The following is a 14115-nucleotide window of genomic DNA, read 5'->3' on the forward strand; positions in this document are numbered from 1 at the left end:
AAAGAAAGAAAAGAGAAAAAGCTGCAGACTCCGAGGTCACCCAAATTAATGGTCGGTCTTTTTCTGTGGGAGCCGCTGACCGGGTCATCGGTGTCCCGAGGCAAGAGGGGGGTCAAGAGGTGAGAGGTGAACTCTGGTGCGAGCGCATATATTAGCTTGGCCTTGCAGCCTCCACGTCCAACTCCTGCAGAGCTGCGACTCTCTCATAATCATCATTATTATTATTTTTATCTGTTCAAACGCGTCAGACTTCAAATTAAGACGCCTGTTAAATGCTATAATCGGTAGTTTTTTTTTCATTCTGTTTTTTAATTCTAAGCTTTAACAACCCAGCCGATTGAAGTGGCTCTCGTTAATATCCGTTTTACCTCCGGTTGCCTTCATATCCAGTGCAAACGCCACTAATTGAAAGCTAAATAAAAACAGTCCCCAACATAAAATTAACGCGGCTGATGGAGCATGTCTCGATATTAAAATAGACATTAACATGATAGAACACGCCTGGTGCTGCCGGGAACATAACAGTGTTTAAGGGCCGACTTTATAACCCTTTATACTTTCTATGAGATGAGGTGTGAATCTGGAAGGAATATTTAGCTGCTCTCAACTGCAGGGGCCACGCACTTGATTGGCTGATGCTCAAAGCGTGGCACAGGCAGCGCGTTATTGTGTGCGCTCCCGCGTGAGTGTTCAGGCTAAATTATCATTTTCTGATGCGAGTGTGGGGGTAATAATAATAGTAATAAAAAACACAAAAAAGAAGCAACAATTCCCGGCCGTGATATTCCTTACATTCCATTAACATGCAATTACAGATGCGCTGCAAATGCTCCCAGATTTGCGTCTGGAATAGATGGATCACTGCGGATCAATAGTCTTAATTCGAGCGGTCAATAAATCCATCAGCCAATTATGGTATTTTTAATCTTAGTGCTTAGGATCATGAAAACCTGAATTTTAAATAAGTTAAAGCAGCATTCAAGTCAAAGTGGCCTGATCATCTTTGTCTAGGTGCATGTGAGTTTTTCTTCAACAACTTTAAAAAATCTGCTTAATGTTGTAGTGAAACTGGGTGAAAACACAGCAGTTTTGTTTGGTGGAATAATTTATAAAAGCTGCTCAAATGTATTCTCTTTCTACGTCGATAAAATACATATTATCAAATGTATAACCTATCACAAATAGCCTAAATTCAAAAAAATGCAATGTGTGTGTTATTTTAAAGAAAACAAGGAAACACGTGTCCTGTTGAATAAATGTATTCATGTATAAATTGTACAAAATAAATAAACCCTGTGCCCGCGTCTCTTTGCACAATCAATATAAGTTCGTATCTTCGTTTACATCGTGTAGATGGAGACTTGAATTTGAATATTCAAATCAGAGCGCCAGTCTGAAGCCGGGGAGGGTGACTGATTGTTTTGACCCGTTCTTGCATGAAGAAACTTGCTTCTTTGCAGCGAGCATCCATCGGGGTGTAAGCAAATAAAGGTGAAGCCTGAGTGAAACCGATGCAAAACGCCAAATCAAAACATCTGCAGGCTCAGGGCATCAGGGGCAGGTGCTGTGGCGAGGTCGTGCGCGGCTCCGGAGCGGGGCAGGTGTCCAAAGAGCCGGCGTGTGAGAGCAGGGCCGCGGGGCCCGGGTCGCAGAGCAGCCCGACGCCTCTCTGTAATTTCTTCTGCTTCATGCGTCTGTTCTGAAACCAAACTTTCACCTGCGTCTCGCTGAGCTGCAGGGCGCCGGCGACCTCCACCCTCCTGGCCCGCGTCAGGTACTTGTTGAAGTGGAACTCCTTCTCCAGCTCGGTCAGCTGCTTGGTGCTGAAGCAGGTCCTCGGGGCCCCGGGCACCGTGGGATGGACATCCGCGCAGATCCTGCTGCTGCTGCTGCTGCTGCTGCTGCTGCTTCCAGCCTCCACAGCACCGAGTCCCGAGCCACCGACACTGAACCCACAGGTCGAGTGCGTCCCGGCTGAGAGCAGAGGACATGAGATCAGTCGTCAGCAAAGATCAATGAGGTTAATCACAAAAGAAGCACATAAAGGCCTTCTGAATAAAATTATCCACGCTCATATGGAGGAAATAAGATGAAAAATGAGAGTTAAAACAGAACAAAAAAAAATATTGTAGCCCTACAGTAAACTCTTTTTCTCATTTTCATTTATATATAGTTTTGATTTTGGTGTACTGGCTAAATCACCTGCAATTAAATAGATATATTTATCAGCCTATAATACATCCATCAGTATCAGAAATATATATTTAATTAAAAAAGACAGCTTTATTTTGTACAACGGGGAAATGACTCAAACAAATACTCAAGTATTCAAAATAGCTGTAATTATTTTTTGGAAACTTAAAAATAAAAAAAAACATTTGTAGGAATTGGCCCCGAGCCAGTCGTTTGATTTAGACTCTTCTACCCTGCAGCCATTTTTCTGTCTCTGTAACAAAGATGTACTTCACCGAAGAATCAGCTTTAGCAATAGCCTATAGGCACAGTGCAAATTCTTCGGGTGCATGCTGTAAAACAGGTGGATGGGAAATGACTCAAGGCGTTGGACACAAGATCAGAGACACCTGTGCGACATCATGCAACAACATCATAAAACCACAGCAAATGAAAAATGAACAGCTTTGAGTCATCGCCTCAAACTTGGAGACATTTCAACGTTGCACTCGATTGCACGTTTTCTGTGAAGGTTTGGACGAGTTCACCAAATCATGCAGGGAAGGAAAAAAAAAGGGATGCAGCTGAACACTGCAGATATGTGTGAGAGAAATATTCTAGCGATTCAAAACAACTTTGTTGCATTCACACTCCATTAACTGCATTCATCAGAATCATTAATAATTTGTCTTAAGGCCTTTCTGTGCCAATGACAGTTTAACAGTTTGCAAATCCGTTCAAACACTGTATTAATGACAAACGCCTGCCTTCTCCTCCTCTGAGGTTCCTGGGTTACACATTAAAGTATCATCTGTGCTACTTATGTGCAATGAATGACAGGAGCCGCAGCTATATCTTGATTTTTCATGGCTGACGCTGTGAGTAGTCGCCAGTGTGTCTTTGCCTCTGAGAAAATGTGCTGCCGCGGCTGCATAATGGAGTCGGTGCGCCAGGTGTAGTCCAACGTGTCCCACCACAACTCATAGAGAGGAAGGTTAACGGGCCTCTAGCCACTTGGAAAAGCACAGCAGATGGAAAGGTCAGTTATAGGATAAATGTCGACATCTGTGTTTTAAGAAAATGAATGTCAAGGTAACCGAGGCTGAGAATTAGAGGGCAGAGAGAATGAAGAACCAATAGAGGAATTGTGCGTAATTAAGAACTTGAGCTTTCAGGAGTGCAAATCACATGCACATTCTGATTAATGGCTCCAAAGATAATAGAATTGATGCCAGCCAGAAGGCATTAAAGAATCAAACTAAATATTTGAGGAATGACTTGCACGTTTAAAAATAGCCGGCCAGCAAAGGGAACAGAGGGGCCTTCCAAGCCAAGGAGAGGGAAGAAGAAAAGGGATGGATCGATACACATTGCCTCAGTCATCTGGGCATCCAGCCCACAGTAATTCAGGTGCTGTCAAAGCATAATTGAAGAATGACGCACTGGGAATATACACAGCGAGCCTGGAGATCAGGTTACAGCAGGTCTGTGGAGGCCGTTCAACGCCGGAAAGAATACGCAAGACTTTTTGCTTTGTGCCAGAACCGATACACCCTCCAGAGGAGAGCGTATATACTTTCGCTAATGACTCTTTTCCAAGTTACACTGCGGTGCTAATGAGTTACTCCTACAGATGATCCCCTTCAGAGAGATACAGGGAGAGGTTACACAGAGACTGCGAGGAGAGGTCTCTGCGTGCGTGGGAGTGAGCAAGCAAATGGCTTTCTCAAGTGCATAGGAGTGGATCAGATGAGTGGCCATAATGTGTTTTATGAATAAAACGACTCCTGAACCAGTCAACGGTAGCTGTTGCTGTTGCTGCTGTTGTTGTTGTTGTTGTTGTTGTTGTGACCTTTCACCTCCCTCACAGGGGCATCATCAGAGAAACACCAACTAATCTAGTGATCAAAAGCTGCAAATGGCTGCTTTCTTTTCTTGTGTCTTATAGAATTGAAATATTTATGAGAAAATCAAAGGCTCTGATGTCTCTTCTTGCTTTTCTCACAGTGGCATCATCAGGAAAATGTTCACCCAGGTTTGTGAACTCACATTATCACTACACCACTTTTCTGAATCTTCAAGGCTTTTTGTTTTTTTGTGTTTTTCTGTCTGTCCAGAGCGTGGAAGCAGATCATCAAGTAGTTTTGTGTTTGTTGCATCACACACACACGCAACATGGTTTTCAAATTAAAGCTGTTCATTTGACCTCGTGCTACTTGTGCAACATCATCAGAAATACTCTGTTAAATGGTTTCTGTTTCCCACACAACCCTGCAGTCGGGTGCTGATGTGAGTTTTTGTGAGCTACTACATGCAACACAATCAGAAATACTGTGTTGAATCCATTTTATATCCTATGTAGGCCTATCTGAATTGTGAGAATGGAAATGGTACAAAGTGTAGTTGTGTGTTTGTAGCATCACACACAACACTGCTTTCAAATGACAGGTGATAATGTTAGCTTTTGTGCACTACTCAGTGCAACACAATCAGAAGTATTGTGTTAAATATCTTTAGTAATCTGGATTTTGAGCATGCTAACGGTATAAACTGTAGTTTTGTGTTTGTGGGGGGACACACTACTCTGCAGCCTGGTGTTGATGTGACCTTTTGTGCACCACTCAATGCAACACCATTAGAAATAATGTGTTGCGCCTATAGTTTCTTCCCCGCTAATCTGAAGTCTGAGTTGCAAACAGTATAAATTGTGTTTGTTGCATCAAACACAACACTGCAAATTAAAGGTGCTGAGGTGACCTTTTGTGCTCTACTCAATGCAACACAATCAGAAGTGACCTACTGTGTTAAATCCATATTATCTTCCCTACTAATCTGAAGTTTGAGCATGTAAATCTTATAAATTGTAGTTTTGTTTTGGTTGCATGACACACAATTCTGCAGCCTGGTGCTGATGTGACCTTTTGTGCTCTATTCAATGCAAAATCCTTAAAGATAATGTGCTAAGTCTATATTACCTTATTCTGAAATTTGAGCATGTACATGGTGTAAACTGTAGTTTTGTGTTTGTTGCACGTTACACAACCCCCTGCAGCCTGGTGCTGATGTGACCTCTGGTGCACTATTCAATACAACATCATTAGAATGTGTATAATCCATACAGCCTTCCCCACTAATCTGAATTTTGAGCATGCAAATGGTATAAACTGCATCAAGCAAGTGGATAATCAAATAGTTTTGTGCTTGTTGTATCACAATTAAAAGTGTTGTTGTGACTTTTTGTGCACTACACAACGCAACACAATCCGGAAAATAATGTTTAAATCCACATTATCTTCCCCACTAATGTGAATTTTGCCGCGGTTTGGTGTCTGTTGCAGCCTGCGTGGAGGATCTCAGGCCTTAAACTGTCTGTGATAATGATCAACCAGCATCTTTGGTCACTGAACATTTGGGTCAGCAGCACCCTCACAGCGAACTGAGACCGTTCTGTGGAGAGAACATAATGAAAAGACAGACCAGACCTCCACTGCTGTAAATCTTCCTCCATGCAAAATTGATGAAACTCAACCCAAGTACAGTGGCCAGTCAGTCAACTGACATTATTGATCAAACAGAGGATCTATATGAGATCAAATTGAGGATTGATAGGCATTTCTCACATTAGTTGGCTATTGGTGTGTTTTTTTTTTCTAAAGCCAGGGATATGTATTCTTCAGTGGGCTCTCTGCCCAGGACTCATCAGTCAGGGAAATGATGATCTGTGACAGCAATTATGTTAAAAAGGTGGACACATGTAAAGGTGCTGCAAACTGAAATCAATAGGCAAGGGCTTTCATTACCAACAGACAACTAATCAATACGCGGGGAGCACTCCAGCTCACAAGAGTAAGTTTTACTCAACTTCCTGTGAGTCTCGACAGGCACTGGTCTGATGCATTATTCAAAAGCCACTGGTAAGTAAGGGCAAGGGTAAATAATTGATCATTTTCAGGGTTGCACACACACACTGAGGCTGAGCAGGCCTTTTACTGTACCTCCCTGTCTGACTCCTGCTTGTAACAGTAGGTGGAGCAAAAATGCTAAACAACAGCTTGACATTAACATGGAACCGTTAAGGAAATAGTGATCCAGTCGTTGTGTGCATATTCAAATCTGGCGTTGCGCAAACAGCCAGTGGTGCCTTTCTGTTCTTTTCAATTCAGCTTTTTGTTGGCGGATCACAATGTGCACGGTGACGCACAGAACACGTCAGCTTTTCTTTTCTGTTTTTTTTTTTGTTCAGCTGGTGGAGAAAAAACTTCGAACAAACTTTGCCAACTATGAATGAAAGTTATCCAAAGCTTTAAAAAAAAAAAATATCAAGCGTGAACTCATTTAGTCTCAAGGTTACTTTATCCCCCCCCTTTCATGCTCAATGTCCCCTGACCAAAAAGAGAAACTTACCCGCCCGGTGCTGACTCCTCTTCACTCTCATCCACTCAAAAGTTTTACTCCTTCCATGCGTAACAGCCACGGTACAGTCCGCGCCGGCCGAACTTCGCCCCTCAGTCTCGGGGTCGTGGTGAGAGTAGATTCGAATTTGCTCCGTGAGTGACCCACAGTCTGTGCGTCCTCCTGCCCCACTGCCGGCTGCTGACGCGCAGTATCCGCGTCCTGGAGAGCCCTGCCCCTGTTCCCTGCACCGCCAGGGGACACGGGACGAGTGGGGGCAGGCCGGTGTCGAGAAGCCCCCGAGAGTGTCAAACAGAGGAGGAGGAGGGGGAGGAGGTGGGCTGTCCGAGGAAGGGGTGCACAGAGTCAAAGTGTTGGAGAGTGTAAAGTAGTGGGGATGCAGCGGATTGAATGTTGACGCAACTTCTTCCCCCTCCGGTTCTCCCTCCGCAGGGTCAGGGCGAGTCCCGAAGCCCGGGTCCCCGCGTGTGACCTCTTTTGCTCGGCAGCAGCCCGTGAACAGAAGGCTACTCTCCCCTTCGGCCGTTAACTCTTCATAGGAAGTCATTATCACCTCTCTCTCCCCCACCCACCCACCCCTGCATACTCATTGGACGGGGTTGCACTTCATGCCCGGCCTCTCATGCATCCAGTAACGCATGGCCGGGCGGCTGGACGACCGTGCACGGGGGGGGGGACACATTCCTCGGAGAGAGAGAAACGGCGGATTGATGGAGATGACGTGCCCTCCCGGTGTCGGCCAATAGCTGGACATCTGTGTCATCAGGGAGGATTGAGCCGAGCAAGCAAGTTGTGGAACTGACTTCAGGTCAGTTCCAGTGGCGTAAAGAGTTCACAACAACATGCAGGCCACAACTAGGCACCCATAGAAAAGAAAAAGAAAGTTAATCACCCTCTTCCTCATCATCATCATCATCATGAGGGCCTTCATCGGCCTCTCACCTCCTCAGGTAGATTATGACGTCAGACATATCCCTACCATAGGCAAGAGTCCTTAAGAAATAGTCAAATTCTTCGATGATTATTTTTCAAGACAACAAAGAAACTTCTGTTCCACTCCCACATTAACATGATATAGGCCCTACATTGATGCAGCTAATGGATTATGCAAATACTCTAAGGCTTTTCCAGGAGAAAAAGGCCCAGGCCCTCTTTAGCAAAGGGCTTAGGTCATGTGAAAGGCACACTTAATGGGTTCAGAGGTCGTGACAGCTGGTATTTAGAAGTTCAGTGGCAGCAGATTTGTAATTAGCCTCGAACAAATACTAAAAAAAAAATGGCTCCGAGCAGAGATCAAGAAGTTGTAAGTGACAGAAAAGACGTGTTGGGGACGTGCAGGTTAAAGCAGCTCCACATTTCATTCATGTTTGACAAACAGGGGCGAGAATAAAACTGGTTGTTTTTTTTAGCATTTTGCTCTTTTCGACACATGTTTATGTTCAATCAGGAATGAGTCAACTGCTCATGGCCTACTTTTCATGCCTGCGTAAAAATGACCCCAAATGCTGTTATTTAAACGCGTAGTGATACAAAAAAAAACCTCTACATGCGTGAGTTGAAAACAATACATATGCAAGTCCATGGAATGTTGGGCCTCTCTGGGAATATAAATGCAAACGACTCAATTTGCCTACGTTATGGTATAGCCACAGAAACCCAACCAGTGTTTTCACCTCCTGTGCAGTTTGTGCATTTTGAGTTATGGGAACAGAGCTGACAATATCTCCTACTTTATATTTACAGCTAAGAGACGGCGTCTCTTGTTTATATAGGCAGAAAAACAAAAGTTGTGAAATATTAACGAGACATTGTTTTCAGTTTAATAACGTTTGTTTCATGTAATTTGTTTAGATTAAATAATCACTGAAGATAGGCAATGATTGAATTTGATTAAATATTCTATATTCTTTATTTTGGACTTATTATTATTATAATTATTATAATTATTATAATTATAATTATTATTATTAGCAGTAGTAGTAGTAGTAGTAGTAGTAGTAGTAGTAGTAGTAGTATCAGTATTAGTAGTAGAAATAGTATTAGAAATATATTTCCCTCTTCTATGCTTAGTTTTATCAATGAGAAAATATTTGTAACAATATATATAGTAATTCTTACACCAACTATATTATTATTATTATTATTATTATTATTATTAATAATATTATGTCTCAGATAAAAACACACACACTCCCAGCATTCCATTAAAAACAAAACCTATCCACGCGTTTCTATTCTCATCGTTTTATTTTTTAACCAACGTTTCCTTCGTATTTTAAGTCTGCAGTAATTACAATATAATTCAGCGTAATGAACAACTTCTAACTGCATTCTTACAACGCAGAAATATGGTCCCAGCTGTGGGAGTTAATGGGATTCTACAGGCAGCGATGTGCTGAATGACTGAGTGCAATATATCCCCTCTCTCCATGCATTTGCATGGCGCACTGATCCATCTTCATGTCAGCTCGGAGGTTACTCAGGGTTCACGCGCTAGCTTGTTTCTCTCCTCCACACTCAATAAATAAATCTCTGCAGCTTTCTGTTTACCGCCTGAATATAAATTTGTTTGCAGTCGATCGAAGACCTGTGCGGAGGTATTAGAAATTGTATTTCTGTAATGGCTTTCAGCATGAGGGAGGGGAGGAGGGGGGGGAGGAAGAAGAGGAAGAGGAGGAAGAAGAAGAGGGGGGAAAAAAAACAGGTGTGAGCAATCTTTGCTTTCTTCTATGCAAACGAATTAAAAAAGATAAAAGATGAAGCAGCCTGAGACTATTATAGCTCTCGGACGCATTCAAATCACATTTAAAACCAAGTAACCTTTTTATCTTGTAGGACATGAACAGTATTATCCGTGTTTGTTCCTGGAAGTGCCATATGTTTGATTAGCATATCATAGGTGTTGTTCCACATCACTGCCCAGCACCTTTGTGCAACAGAAGTTATATGATCACATTTAGCACGAGAACAACAAAAGCAAATGATATTTAGCCGAGGCTCCTCTCCTCTGGACAGCTTGTTTCCCTTAAACCACAAATTTAGCCTGATATGGTTTCAGAAACAAGAACTAGCACAAATCTCACAATTTAGGTGAAATGGATGCTATAAATACAAATCTGAATTTTACTTCCCCGAAACCACAGACCAGATATTTGCCCCCAAAACCCAAAAGCTTTCCCCCCTTTAAAAGCCTTTGCCACCACGATCACTATTGTGTCTATTGTGTTGACTGGAGGTGAGGTAAACATGGCAGCACTTGGGTGGCTGCATGTGTCAGGAGGCAGGAGGAGGAGGGAGATGATATTGACTGATGCTAATTTGTTTTTGCGCCCATGCCCTGATGTGTGTCAATAGGAAGCCGAGGCCCTGGGATCAGCTCGGCCGCGCTCGGATTACCTCCACTACCCTCGCCCCTGCTGCTGACACGATGCTACTGAGGCCGCTGTTGACACCAGACCCTCGTCCAGCCCCTCCAACACTGTCAAGCCTCATTATATGTCAGCTCTTGACCCTCACAAGACTGGGAATTAACCAGCGCTGACAGACGATTGTCACCACCACCCTGAGAGGTCACCGTCCTTTAATGCAGTTGCAAGAGGGGGGGAACAGCCATCTCTGCCACGTTTATGGTGCTCAGGCTCATCAATGAGGCATCATCATAGCTGCAATATGGCTGAGGGACAAATAGAAATAAAGCAGGAGGGGGAGAAGAGAGAAATCGAGAGAGAGGGTCAGTGCAGGGCTGAAGAAGAAGCAGAAACAGATATTCAAGTGTGGCACATTGACCGGTTGAAAGATGGCTATCTATATGATTGATAGAGCATGTCCCGGTTTTTCAAATATTGACATTTTTGAAGAATAGTGATGTCAGGAGAAAGATCTAGCTTAGTGTATACCCGGCCCACACACAATCCAGGGAATACAACACAACAAAAAAAAATCCATGCACTCACAGCGGGAAAGTCTAATAATTGTCCTTGCTTTATTGTTGAATGGTATGAAATCTGTCACAGTACATGATCCATAATAATAAATCCAATGCAACTACCGTGCAAATGGCCTGGGACATTACAGACGGCTGCCTTCTGCATGGGCTCAGCACTGTGACAATGAAGCAATACCTTGCTAATATGAGGACTTTTCAACAATAGCCTGTAGTATGTACTGCAGCGCTTCACGGCTCCAGTGAGCCAAGAGGCTTCGAGTCGGCAGAATCCCAAACATCATGACAACAAGCCATCAGTCATCTTCCCCCCGAGCTGCTGTGCACACTTGTGTGTTTCCGGAGTTCTTACTGTGGGAAATGAGCAGGGTTAAACATGAAACAGGAGGAAATGTTCATCACTGCAGCACACTCTGTAATATTCTCCCTCGTACACCATTGTTTCGCTGCAGGGAAAAAGAGGGGAGGGTTTTTATTCATGTGTTTTTTTTATTTTCTTCGGCTTGAGCATCCCCTGCTTGTTCACAGTGCAGAGCAGTAATCTACTGAGCATGCTAATCATGGTTGGTAGCAAAAATGCTGATAGAAAATTGAATCCATATTAATAAGGCACAAGTTCTCCTTTGAGGTTTAAGATTATTACAGCAGATAATAAAGGGAAAATGTCAACAATGGAAATGTTTGAATGTTATGATTCAAGAAATCTTTGGATATTTACAATACATAGTTTTATTATCATGTTTATTTAGTTAAAATTCTCTTATTTCTCACTGTCTGCAGTAAACAGTAATTATAGACACATAAACACACACATATATATATATATATATATATATATATATATTAACACACACACACGCGCACCCACACACACACATTCTGAGTTAGCTTACCCTGTATTTATTTATAGGTTGAGTGAAATATTCAGATCCATGATTTTTACAGTCACATTATTCAATCAAATGGAAATATGCTTGTTGCTCTGTACATTGTGTATTTAAATCTTCTCCTCCTTATGATAGAGTCACCTGCCTCTGAAGGTTGTGTTGTACAACATTACTTTGTAATGATGAATACAAGCAGAAAAACGACACTGGGTTTGCACTGGTAACAAAAAGGAGACAAAATGTGGAAATTACCATTATGGTTACTCAACCAAAAGATGAAATTCTGCATGAACTATGCTTTGCAGTCTGCGAATGCACAAATATACACTCAGTTACCAGTTTATTAGGTACAACTAGATAAAACTAAAGCAGTGTAATACACTTGTTTATATGTATGTTTGTTTAACAGTACGTATAAATCCTTATGAAGCTTGTGTGAATTAAGCTTTTCAGTAAAAGTGTTGATTCAACTCAACTGAAGTTTGTGTTTCTGAACCTTAATCCACCCTCTTCACTAGAAATGGGATGAACAACAAATCAACAGACAACCCATATTTAACATTATAAATGATATACTGCAGATATATTGTGTACCTAATAAACTGGTAACCACACACACGTGACCATTACTCCACACTGTAACAAATTGCTGTAGTTTCTACAGTAAAAGTTTACAGTAACTTCTTGTTCTGTCGTTTTACGATGTTTACCTGTATATCGCAATGCATCATGGGACAAATATAATTACAGTAGCTAACAGCATTTTTCCACAGTAACACATTGTAAAATTACTGGCAAGTTGTATTCTGACTGTAGATGGTGCATGTTACAGTTAAATACTGTTGATATCGATTGCGTTGCACGAGGCGGTTTGAAAGAGGACTTTGACATGAGAGCACGGGAGCAGAGGAGCAGAGAAGCAACAGCCGTGTCCAGCCACTACATAATACGTAAGTTGAATGTTAATTCCCTACAAAATTAATATGGGCTTCAACTTTGTTGGGATGTCATTGTAATAACATTGTTGAGATCTTAATTAAACCAATGCTATTGTTTGCAGTTACTAAAGTGACAACTTACTAAAGTGAATGACTTAAAGTGAATCAATGGCATTTGAAATTGAAAAGCTAGTATGCAACCCTACCAGGATGCTTTGTTATGAGAGGAGCAGTTAAGCTCAGTAACATCGCGCTAAAACTAGCATGCTAACGCTAGCGCGCTAAAGCTAGCATGCTAGCGCGCTAGCTGGGTGAAATGGGATTGGGCCTAAATTGAAACTGCAGTTTCCCATTATAGTAGCTAAATCGTGTTTTGAACATAGAGACATTTGGCATTCATCTTGTCTACTTTATTGTGGGGGCAGTTGGCTGTGGAACTTGCTGATTTGGGTATTCACAGTCTAACAGAGGTAGTCCAGGGCTCAAACTACATGTGTGTTAAGCAAGAAGATCTCCTTGATTATTGTCCATTAATGTGTACAAGCTGAATGGCACATCAGTGATTATATTTCACCACTCCCTCCCAGATATATACTGACATGTCAGTACTGGGGGAGGACATCAGACAAGCTGTGTTGGTGGTATTACCCAGCCTACCAGAGGACAAACTACAGTCCCAAGCATTGGAGTGGAATCCAGATCTGACCTGCAGTTCATCAAAGAGGAGGATCTCCCTGCCAACATCACACCTATCCAGTGTCGAGGCTTCTCAGCGCTTGGCAAACCGAAGGTATGTCTTAGATTAATGTTTATAAAGCACTTAAAACAGAAAAGCTCATTTCATAAAATTAAAAGCTGTATATTGTGATCCACTATGCATGTTAATTTGCTAATTTATGTAGGCTAATGAATGCACAACAAATTATTTTACTGAAGGTTTTGGTTTTCATTTTTTGTAGTTGGAATGACCTGCTGTTTTTTCCCGCAGATCACTGATCATCTGTGAGCCAAATCGGCTGATACACTGCAATACGTTTTTGTTTTGTTCTAGCAGGTATAACTTCAGGAAATCAGGAAATCTCCAACCAGAGGACCTGCTGCCTGAGGTTATGTTGATGCAACTATATCACTGCTGGTCAGCTCATGCAATCTTGTGAAGTTTTGCTTTTCATATTAAATGGGCAAATGATTATCTTGTCTTGAACAACCTGATGGATTCGGCTCCCTCTTTTAAAAGGAGCTGCCGCGCCGATTTTTCATGAAGTTTCTTTTCGTGTGATTTTGTGATTTCAGATGTTTCGTTGGAATCAATCCAACCAAAGGCACCAAGACGGCAAAGCTGGTCTGCCAAAGAGGTGGGAAGGTGCATGAAAACAAGAACAACTCTGTCAGTCCTCACGTCTCTTCTCTCCTCAAGAGATTAATGGACTTTGAATGGCTTTGAGTGTAAGTCAAACATAAAGAATGAGGACTGTTCTCCTCCTCACTATGTGACTGGACATTGTTCTTCTCTTAACATTTTATTAGTATTTACATCTTTTGCTGATATATTAAGATTTCCAAACACACTGAAAAAAGGTCATCTTTTTTAGCTAGTTAGCTAAAAGTTAAATTATACCAAAAATTATGTGACCTTCTTCTTAATACATTTCTACCTCAGGTCCTGGTTTCAGATTGGGCCTTTAAGCCGAGTATGTTGTCAGTTTTAATAATGTTTGACTATGTTGAAACTCTGGTCAATGTGAATTCCACTGGGTGGCCG

The 14115-nt window shown here is 42.0% G+C and overlaps 1 protein-coding gene across 1 annotated transcript; it reads right to left on the reverse strand.

The window, feature by feature from the left end:
• Positions 1-1243: 1243 nt before the first annotated feature.
• hoxc1a (homeobox C1a) lies at positions 1244-7132 on the reverse strand. Its single transcript, XM_035158575.2, has 2 exons — positions 6577-7132; positions 1244-1974 (listed from the first exon to the last, which is right to left on the reverse strand). Exons 1-2 carry the CDS (start codon positions 7130-7132, stop codon positions 1544-1546), a joined length of 987 nt encoding a protein of 328 aa, XP_035014466.2. The 3' UTR covers positions 1244-1543.
• Positions 7133-14115: the final 6983 nt, after the last annotated feature.

Source organism: Hippoglossus stenolepis, chromosome 6 (genome assembly GCF_022539355.2).
Source record: "Hippoglossus stenolepis isolate QCI-W04-F060 chromosome 6, HSTE1.2, whole genome shotgun sequence".
In the NCBI taxonomy this organism is placed as follows: Eukaryota; Metazoa; Chordata; class Actinopteri; order Pleuronectiformes; family Pleuronectidae; genus Hippoglossus; species Hippoglossus stenolepis.